The 10,859-nt window shown below is 46.6% G+C and overlaps 1 protein-coding gene across 1 annotated transcript in view; it reads right to left on the bottom strand.

Moving 5' to 3' along the window:
- The window catches only part of BCR (BCR activator of RhoGEF and GTPase), a 100,821-nt gene that overhangs the window by 14,502 nt on the left and 75,460 nt on the right, over positions 1-10,859 (bottom strand). The window contains exons 10-17 of the mRNA XM_075516110.1: positions 8,708-8,829; positions 7,327-7,495; positions 5,858-5,977; positions 4,839-4,914; positions 4,136-4,240; positions 3,245-3,319; positions 1,543-1,640; positions 742-873 (exon numbers count right to left, since the gene is read on the bottom strand). Coding sequence (XP_075372225.1) covers positions 742-873; positions 1,543-1,640; positions 3,245-3,319; positions 4,136-4,240; positions 4,839-4,914; positions 5,858-5,977; positions 7,327-7,495; positions 8,708-8,829 — 897 coding nt within the window. The remainder of the gene's footprint in view (positions 1-741; positions 874-1,542; positions 1,641-3,244; positions 3,320-4,135; positions 4,241-4,838; positions 4,915-5,857; positions 5,978-7,326; positions 7,496-8,707; positions 8,830-10,859) is intronic.

Here is a 10,859-nt window from a genome sequence, read left to right as displayed (position 1 = left end):
AAACTGGAAGAAGAGGGGGAACATACGTTCTCCATGTCGTCCTCCGCCGAGTGGCCTGATCTCTCCTGCATGGAGCTTCAGCACTTTATCACTCAGCAGCTCCCTGAGAGCAGCATCCATTCACAACCATCTCATCACCTCCCCTATTGTATTACAAATTTGCCACATAGACAAAGTGTCCCATGCTGATTCTCAGCGGTGGAAATCTCTCTCAGATGCAGCCTGTTGTCATGGACACTAAACTCTGGACATGGCAGTTATCAGGACAATAAGCCTGTCCTCCAAGGCCTTGCTATCACATCAATCAACTACCAGCAAGTACAGAAGGCAGCATTTCTTCCACATGATTTACAGAGGGGATGGTATATTCATTGCTTCCTCTTTTGTCACAAATGGAGCATCCTCAACAGCACCCAGGGCTCAGGGGCAGTGCAGTTCCTATATACTGTGCTGGAAGTTTTGAAGTTAACAGGCAAATCAGAGATCAAAACGTAAGTTTTCAAGAAAAAGCATCTATTCCATAAGGGTGCTGAAGTAGGCATAGGGCACAAGGCAAGAGGGAAAAAGCTGCTGACTTCCCGCCTGTGAATCACACTGTATACCCCACTATCTGGAGAAAAATCTCCAACGCCGAGACAATCAGAAGGCAGAAAAAAAACCCTCCCTGGTGCACTCCAGGATTCAAAAGTCCTGTTATGTTTTGCAGTAAGGGTAGCAGGAGTGAGTTGAGCACAGTCTTACCTGGATCTGTCCTTTCCCCATTATGCGATCTGTGCTCTCTCCGTCCTCTTTGGTGAGCTTGGTTTTGTTGTAGCACTTTTCATAGCACAGAATCCGCAGAGTTTGTGAGCCTTCCAGCTCAATCTCAAACTCCTGCAGGGCACCAGGAAAGAGCAATGAATACATCACAGCAGGACACTAGCCTCTTAATAATCAATATAGTCTCCTTGAAACTCATCAGGAGGGAGCACTTAAGGACTGACCAAAACCTCCTCCCTAATGGAGTTCGTCCAGAAATAAACTGAAATTGTATTTTGTATATATAAGATAGTAAAATCAGAGACTAAGATGGTTGACTCCTTAGTCAGGTTTCACTGAGTTTCAGCAAAGCATCATTCAAAGCAGCAAACTCGCCTACCTTCCTTGTATTTAATTTTGCTCCCCAGCAGGTTTGAGTTGGCTGTAAACCGGCAAAATGTCTGTAGCTAATTCTTCCCCCTCACAACAAATAAACAAAACCACCTCCTTCTTCAACATATTTTCACTTTCTTTAAAAAAAATAATCAAACATGCATCTGTTTAAATGATGAAATGCTGGACAAGACTCATTTGTACTGAAATGTTTAAGTATAGCTAACCCAAAAGAAAGTCTTCTGCAAGCCCTGACAGCCAAATGAACCTGGCATAAAAGTGTTTTCCGAGAGGCAGTATACGCGGCGCAAGTACTGAGCATGCAGCAAGTTCTTCCATTTGCGGGTTTTCTGCCCATCGTGCGTTGATGTTTGGCACATGGAACAAGTCACAAAGAAAAATCCAACCTACCTCATTCCAGTTGGGCTCCGTGGTGTCTCTGTAAACTCTAGTTTTAGCCTTGTTCACGAAATAACCAAAAGAATCCACCTCTAACGTGCAGTACAAATCTGAGGAGGGGAGACAGGGACAGAAACTTTTAAAAAATTTCTAGAATCTCCTAACTTGCACTGATGACTTTCAAGGTGTGTCTTCATTTGCATCTTCTCTCTCTTAGTACCAGTAACACTATCCAGCACAAATCTCATCACCTGGACCAGCAGAGTTGCCTTTATGAAGCTGAAGTACCAGCTCAGCTGTATAAATGACTTCAGCCCAGACAAGCCCTTTGCCTCTATCAAGAGTCAGGTGTATGCTATTATCCAGTATTTCCCCAATCAATCCACAATGAGCAGAAGGTGTACACCAATGAGAAATGAAACTTCCCCAGGTAGATATTGGACCCCATCAACACATCAGAACCGATTTCACTGAGAACAGCATCAGTATAATATCCCTCAGAGAGCAGGTTAGGGGCCAGCCATCAAAAACTCGTTATCTTCACAAAGTGGTTAAGTATGTGGTATCTGGTGTTTTTGAAGAGCTGGTAATGAGCTGTAGACATTGCCCCTATTTGTAAGTTATGTTGTAAGTGATGTTAGCCAGCATCTGGGAAGTCAGTGGTTCAGCAGGAAGAAGGCTGACAGAAAGCATGTACATGCTTTTTAGCCTGGAGAAAAGGAGGCTGAGGGGAGACCTCATCGCTCTCTACAACTACCTGAAAGGAGGCTGTAGAGAGGTGGGGGTCGGTCTCTTCTCCCAGGTAACAAGTGATAGGACAAGAGGAAATGGCCTCAAGTTGCACCAGGGGAGGTTTAGACTGGATATTAGGAAATTTTTCTTCACCGAGAGGGTTATCAAGCATTGGAACAGGCTGCCCAGGGAAGTGGTTGAGTCGCCATCCCTGGAGGTATTTAAAGGACGTTTGGATGAGGTGCTTAGGGACATGGTGTAGTGGTGGTTTTTGGCAGTGTTAGGTTTATGGTTGGACTCGATGATCTTAAAGGTCTTTTCCAACCTATATGATTCTGTGATTCTGTGATTCTGTGAAAGCATGTACATCCAGCGCACTCCTTTCCTCCTCAGACTGCACACAGAGCTTAGGTAAGAACAGGATCCCCAGCCACATGGCTACATGAGCTTTGCAGCTTTTCCCTGATTATCCTCATCAATGGCTGAGAAGCATGGTTATTTCTACAGGTGTCCTCTTCACTCTATTTTTTCACCTTTTTTGATCCTTCTGTCAAATCACTCCCCTGATTTTCAACACCTCTTTCTTCACACTAAAAATTCTGGATGTCAGAGAATGCTTCTTACTCTTTCATTGCAAAACAAAATACGGTTGAAAGAATTCAGGATAAGGGCTGACTTGTATCTAAAACTGTTGGGTAATTAGCAAACACTGCTTAAAAAAAATACCAACAGACTAGGCCTAAAAAATAATGCTGCATCCTTGATCCTGATCTTTCTGAGAGTTAACAGTAGCATTAAAAAAATTGCATTCCCCTAAATTTACACCAACACCCCGATTTCACTTCCAGTTCCCCAAATCACCTCTCCTCCTCATCATCATCCCAGATGCTGCAATCCTAACCCAGTCCAAGCCCAGCTGACACAGCACCTGAATTATCTAACCCCTATCAATACCTCTGTGTATTACCAAACTGCAACTCACTTGAACTTTGCTTGAATCCTGTGGCAGAGTGGACAATGACATTCAGGAATCCATAGAGACCTGGGGATTCATCATCTGTACAAAAGACCCAAGGAATTTTGTTATGTTCACAGAGGAGCCAAGAGTGAAAGACAGAGTGATGAGACTGATATTACACATGTTAATGAGCAGAGGGTAAACGGTCCCTAAAAAGGATGGCAGGAGCGTGTAACCTAGCCATTCTGGCAAGAGAGGAGACTGGTCCAGGTTCGGTGTCAGTTTCACCTCTAATACCTTCTGCCATGTGTGGCTTTTACAATCACATTGCTAGGGTTAGCAAGACAGCATGGAAGAAATCTGAAGGAGAAAAAGTAAAATATAGAGGCTAAGTCTATACTAGCAGATTAAATAGTAATTTAGGATGGTCTCCGACACAATTTTGGCCAACCAGCGTTCTTCCAAAGGATTCCCAGGCATAGTTCAAAGCTGTCCCAGGCTAGGACTCCAACAGGCACTCCAATCCCTGGCACGATGGCTGCATGTAAAGCCCATTTCATAGTCAATTAATGTATTTCGGAGGACGTTCAGGAATATTTTACTAATTTAGATGTAGGCATATAATTAGGAGCTTGTATTTTTATTGTTGCAGCAAGTAACTTTGGGATGACAGATTGTTCTTGTCCTGCTGCTCTTTTTGTACACTATCATCTACTTCAACTAAACTACACAAGTTGGGTGCATATGCTCTCAGCTTTTGTTTTACAGGAACTCTCAGCTTGTAACTCATCCCAGGTTAAAGCCTGTAGCAAAAAGAAACAGTAAGAGCAGTTCTAGGGGAAATGCACAAAGGCAGGCAGAAGTAGATTTTCACTGCAGCTGTACCATAAACCAAGCATAAACCAAAGGTCTCACCTTCCTTATTGATAGTGAGGGGAATGTTGTGGACTGTCTGAAGCTTCACACAGGAGTTTGTCAGCATCTGGAGCTCCACCGATGTGAGTGAGAAGCTTTTAAAGCCTGCCAAGGAGATTCAAAGAGGGAGGAATTAAAATTCAAAGCAGAAGCTGGATGCATGCTCCTTCATTCTGGGCACACATAGGATAGTTACTCCCTGGGCAATGCTCACCAATAGTACCCTGGTGCTCAGGTCTGTACTGCTGCTGCAGCCCAGCTCTACTGAGGGCATATTTACATATTCTTTGGAGTAAGAAGTCTCAGGATGGTTCTCAGGAAGCAAGGGGAGCTCTTATTTTCTTGCAAAGCCAAAAAACACCCATGCCAAAAAAGTAAGTAAGTTTCTTTGGACTGGAGCCAGGTGAAAGGGTGCAGCTCTTCCTCCTACCTGGAACTGCACAGAGCTCTGATCTCTAGGGTAAATGGGAGAATCGCTCAACACACTTAAGTGCTCTCCCTACACTTTCTCTACATGTTGCCGCAAGCAAAAGTCCCCCAGATGGGCTCAGATGTGCAGAGACAGAACACATCCATGTTGTGCTGTGGATTTCAATGCACATCTCTCTTCGCAGGGAACCCTGCCTCACACCTCATCCTCTGGACTCCTGCTCTCTAATAAGATCACAGTATTTGTACCAATGCCCAGCTGAGGGACACTCACATTTCTTCTGCTGCTCCCGGATGTTCTCCCTCCACTCTGCCCTTTCATAGTCCGATGAAATGAGGAACGTGTAGCTCTACCCAGGAAAACAGAAGAAAATGGGGTATGCATTAGTCTGACCGACCACTAAGAGCAAGCCTGCCTGCCTCCCACCCTCCTCCAGTGGAAACTGTTGGATACGCTGTCCTGCTAGTACCCCTGCCAGTTGCCCTACATCACAGCTTTGTCCGTGACAGGCAGGACTCTGGCAATGTGCCTTCTCAGCAATGTGCCAGCGGTACCAACATGGACTCCTGCAGTCAGAGCTTTCACAGAGCTCCACCCTGCAAAGCAGCTGCGTCCCTGGCAGCATAAGGTCCCATGGAAGCTCTGTGCTATTCCTCACAACAGTTGTACCAGGAAACCCAAAAGCCTCTACCACAGGCCTAGACACTGATGCAAGCTGAGGAAGCAGTGACCAGCTCGTGAATTTTCACTGAGTAGTAACAGGATCTTGTGAGAAGCCTTTGCCATGTGCGTGGAAAGGCCACAGTGACAAGTGACAGCACTGCCAGGGCAGGGGATACCTCTGGCACACTGAGCATCCCACAGCGCTAAAGGAGATTGTTCACAGCCGTTCAGCATCCCTGGTGCCAAGCACAGCATGCAGTCCTGAGGAGACAGCCCTGAGTGTGATAAGCCTTGAATTTGAAGGGGAGTCTAGGAGGCAGCTGCTGCAGAACTTTACCTTAGGTGAAGAGAGCTGTTCTATTGCTCTGCCAGGGAAGGTGCTGAGCTGGGGGATTAATTTCTAACGTTATTTTTTAAATGCCAATGTTGCATACAAATTGGTCATAGCCTTACAAGATGTCATCATAACCTTTGGTGTAGCAAGGGTTAGGTGTCTACTGCTTGGAAAGTGCTTTCAGGCCAGACAGTAGAGGGCATGAAGACCTCCTTGTACAACAGCATATACAAACACACCCACCCCACCTTGACCTCTGTCTTGTACACTGAGGGAGACCAGAAGAGCCACTCACCTTGCCATTGCGATTGTGTACCCGGAAGGCCATGTTGGGAGACATCAGCAGTAGGAGGGATTCCTGCTCCGAGAGCTTCTTTTTCAACCTCTCAATGACCTTGCTGCCTTTATTGGCCCTCTGAAGGGTGGGGGAGAGAGGGAGACAGAGGACACACGTCATTCTCCAACACCTGCCCCCATGTACACTGACAGACATTTTCAGATCTACAGTCCCTTCTCTCCATGAGCAGCCAAATGGCCCCAGGCAGGAGAAATGCTGTCAGCAGGATCCATGGGGCTCCCAGCTGCTCAGGAAGATGTTACCTGCAGCATCTCTACACTCGGACTTGGCTCTCTGTTCCTCAATTCCAGCTGCCCCAGACGAAGGTGCAGAGGTGCGTGACCACTGCCCCAGCTATACCCTCTACTTTCTATTCCAGAGGCTGCAGCAGCATCATGTCACTGGCAGCCATAGCACTGCCAGGTCCTCCACAAGCATCCTTAACTAAGGAGACTGTGAGGAACTTCTCTAGAAGCTGCCCAGAACTCTGTCGCCAAAATTCTCTCCCACCCACCGATCCATTTGCAACAGAGGTCAGCCAAAACCAAAGTTGTTCTTGGATAAAACCCAGTCCCAAACCCAGCCATGTATATTGTTCGGCACTGATGCACTGAAGCACGTATCTTAGACACCTGCACCTTGTGAGTAAGAGGCTTCCACATGGTGTTTCACCTAATATCTTACTTTTTCCAGGAAGCCCTCTCTGAAAGCCAGCCAGGGCAGAGAAGCAGAAGCATGCTTTTGGAAGCGCGGGGGGGATAGTCTTCTCACAGTACGAGCAATGTTATTCATATCCTGTTCTACACACCAGCAGGCTTTCAATTTGCAAACTCTTATTTCTCTTTCGGGTTCCAAGAAGGTTTGCAGTCTAACACCTCTGAGAAAACACGTCTTGCAAGCAAAGAGAAGCTCGGGCCAGAGACACCGTATCTGTGTCAAACTGTCCAGTCAGCATAACTGGTGTTCTCTGTATATTTGCTGGTGCTTTGACACTGGTGAAGTCAGAAAAAGCTTCAAAAGCATAACTGAGCCTGCAAAAATTCAGAAGAACATGGCTTCTGACCAAAATCACTTGCAGGATCACACGTTAACAGCCAGAAATTGGCACGCTACACTCCCAGTCCTTCTCATGTCCACAGCATAAGAGCCCCGCCCTCCACATGGATGCTTGGGGATAGCAGTCACAGTTTGTTTCTGCCTCCTCACAGGACACCATCATTCAAGCCATGTACTAGGACAAGCAATGATGGGCCTCAGAGCATCCAGATATCACTGGTAACAGAGCTGCACCACAAGCCTCTGCTGAACAGTCTGTTTTCGCATGACTCCCCATGCTGTGCAGCTCTGGGAATGCTGCTTCTACCAGCACCTCATCTCAGCAGAGACACTGAGCCTGTACTTGGCATGGAGTGCTCAGCCCCTTTTACCTTTTCACGCTGGATGTCATTCTTGATCTGGGATATCTTGATCTTCATGGCATCCAGTTCCTCATCAGGTACCAGTGGGATATTGGGCACTGCCTCAGACTCATCCACCATTTGGAAACTAAGGTCAGTGAGTGGGATGTACCATTTGCAGTCATATTGCTGGCTTTTTCTGAAAGACAGAAGGTCCAAATCTTTTACTATTACTGGTGTTTGGCAACAGCCACTCCCCCTCCCCACAGGTCCTTCCCCACTATAGTGCATAAGAAATGGGCACAACTTCACTGTGACTCCCATGTGGAAAAAGTCTGGTAAAGGGCTGCTTTCCAGCAAGAAAGCCTAGAAGGGCCAATAGCCACTACCGCACATAACAAGGCAACTTGTTTTGTTATCTAGTTCTTTTCATCCTAAGAAACCACAATGATCTTTTGCAAACCCTTTCAGTCCTGCGTGCTCTCCCTTTGAAGCCTCCATAGAGACAAAGTTCAAAAGCCATGCCATGCCTCCGACCTAGCTGCTACCTATGATCTAAACCCAGGTCTCTCCTGCCGGAACTAGGAGGGCCAGGTGGAGCAGGTGAGCCAATATGTATAAACCTCTGTGTAATCCAACCAGAAGAGAGAAACTACAGCTTGTAACTGTCATTCTCCAGTGATTTCACCAGAATAACCACTTCACTTTTTTAATGTTTCATGTGATTTACTCCCTCTCCACCTCTGCTGTCAGGAACATCCACTCTTGGGAATGTCCACTCTTTCAAAGGGTCATTCCTCACAAGCATGCGCTTCAAAAGGGGCAGGGACAATTTTTTGCTTGAAGAGGGCAAGAAGATGAAAGGGGTCTCCCCGAGCAGAACATTTACCAAATGAAGAGAAGCCCTGTTTGAAGCAGGTATGTTGGTAAAGGTTCCTCCACCCTCACTTGTGAAAAATGTCAACAAAACTGTTTGAATAGCTGCACTTTGGGGTTGACACATAGTCTGTTTATTGTACCTTTTCCATTTTTCTGCAAAACTGTTAACTGGCTGTAGCTGCAAGGCCAAAATTAATAACCTTAGTGACAAAAGAAGTGAAGAATGTCACCTATTAAAAGAAAATGGAAGTAGAAAAATGAATGGCATTTGTCCAGAATACCAGCAGTTACAGCACATCCTATTTTCCTAGGAAGGCTCAGGAGGAATTAACCTTTCCTGAGGGATCAGGACTTGGCCAAGGTCTCATATAATAGACAGTACTACCTTGCTGATCATTCCTTGTCTAACTACATCTTGTGGATGATGGTTACCCAGCTCTGGGGTATTCATATTCAACTAAAATGGCTGGCTAAACCCAGGATTCTGCTGAAGCTGAGGTACGAAGCACATAGTCCAGAAAGAAAACCTCACCCTCCAATCTGCTTCTTGAGCTTGGCACACAGGAACAGATCAGTAAAAAGAAAGACATGACGTAGCTTGCGAGCCCCCTCAACCAGCTCCACCATGAAACTGTCCTTCAGCAGCTGCCGGTGCTGGTGAAAAAGCAGAAAAAAAAATGTTTTAGTTAGTGCAATATGAGCCCCAGATTTGGCACTAGGGCAACACATTCCTTAGACATGACTCCTACCAGGGCCAATTCAGTAAATTGGTCTAATTCAGAAAAAAAGAAAAAAGCTATTAAATGTTCCTTGCTGTAAGCTCTGCTCCCTGCTGCTGCCCTCTCTCCCAGGGGCAGAAATGGCCATGCATCTACTTTATTATCTGGCTCTGGGTCAGACTTCAGGCTTCTCTCCATCACCTGTTCCTGAGCCCAAGTGTAATTCATTGTGAGTCATTGCCCAGCTTCTGCATACCCAAGGCCCAGAATCACTGACAGCACACCATCCCCTCACAAACCAGCAGAGAGCAGCAAACACCACTTTTCTCAGGAGTCACCTACCCAGCCATTGAATTCAGCTTAAGCTACCCCACCAGGGAGAAAGAGGAGCGAACACCTCCACAAACACCTCCGCCCCCATTCACAACAGTAGTTTGTCAACATTAACAGCTGAATGCCATGGCTGCTTCTTTATTACAAATGCTGTTAAGGGATAATTCCTGAACAAAATGTGTATCTAGCAAACTTCTCAGTAGTCCCTTCCTCTGTTTAAATAGGACCATCTGGATATGCCCCCACCCCATGCCTATTTAAATCTTTTATGTATTATATAAACGTTCCCCAAACCTAGAAGAGGCAAAGAAGCTGCACAACCCTGATGCCTTTATTCCTGTTTCGAGTTCCAGGGAGCTTTACAACCTTCTAAATAAGAGGGACACGTTGGTAGGCAGAAGCATCACTTTCCTAATTCCCTTATGGGGACTCCATAGTTGAAAGACAAAAAGGCTGGAGCACTGGCACCGAGACAGATGGCTGTATGCTGTTACCAGCGACGAAGCCAGGAGTTTCAAGCCCTGGTCTACACTCAGGCCTTCTGCTTTGATGTCAGGACCAACAGGACTCTTGACTGCACATCTGGAATAGATATCTCCCACTGATTTTCAAACAGAAGTCAGCGGTATTCTACTTTGGGCAAATTTTAGTCCCATCAATATGTATAACTGTCAGCGTTGCCTTGCTTCACAGCCAGTACAAGCAGAAACCGTCAGCTTCTCCGCAAATGTACGCTAAGGTGCTTTTTCCTGACCTTTCCTGATCCTTGCTATTCCAGCTAGAGGATGCTCCCCTGACACCAATGACTGGCACGTTACACATACCATACATACTAGACAGCACCGTGGCTGGGGACCGGAGAGATCTGCCAACACTGTCCAGCGCTAACCAACACCTCCCCCTGCTGTCGCACCATCAGCCTTCTCCAGGCCCACGCTTGGGACTTGTCTACGACTCGCTCCCGACCTGCAGGATCTCTGTGATCCCCACGCTGGAAACGCGTACACGAAAACTGTCCGTTTCCAAGAGGCAGCTGTGCTCAGCTATGCAGCAGTATGCAACAGGAAAGCAGCTAACCTGAGCAAGGTCAGGACATCCAAACCAAAACTGGTGCCTCAGTTTCTCAGGTTATGCCCCATGGGTTTTGTTTTCTGCGTGACTTAACAAGCCCTGAACACATTTACTGCAGAGGGTGAGAAGTGCAAACCCCCACACTGCTTCTCCTTCCGCCTACGATTCTTCCCATCTTGGCTCTCCAAAATGAAAACAAACCACATCAGTCCTGAGCCCAGCAGGCATCGTGGCAAGGAACACAAGGCAGAGGAATGCCCTTGCAGACATAATTCTTGTTTCCACACTCTGTCCTACGGCACCCTAAACTTCCTGACATGGACTGAGAGCCTGCATTTTCCTGTCTGCAGCTGCACTAGCAGCACAGCTAGCTGTTAAAGCACACACAGCAGTGCCAGCAGCTCATCTTGGTGCTGCCTTCCATTACACAAAAGTCCCAGAAATCTGTGAGCAGCAGCAAAAGCCGCACCTTTCCCACGGTGCCAGGAAGCAAGGCTGCTCCCTAGCAGACTGTTGCACCATCTCTGGGCAGGAGTCTGTGGAGATCTGGTATCCAGCAGT

This window comes from Mycteria americana, chromosome 13 (assembly GCF_035582795.1).
Source record: "Mycteria americana isolate JAX WOST 10 ecotype Jacksonville Zoo and Gardens chromosome 13, USCA_MyAme_1.0, whole genome shotgun sequence".
Taxonomy (NCBI): domain Eukaryota; kingdom Metazoa; phylum Chordata; class Aves; order Ciconiiformes; family Ciconiidae; genus Mycteria; species Mycteria americana.
Note: the sequence above shows the minus strand (reverse complement) of the source record. Positions and strands in the feature narration are given on the sequence as shown.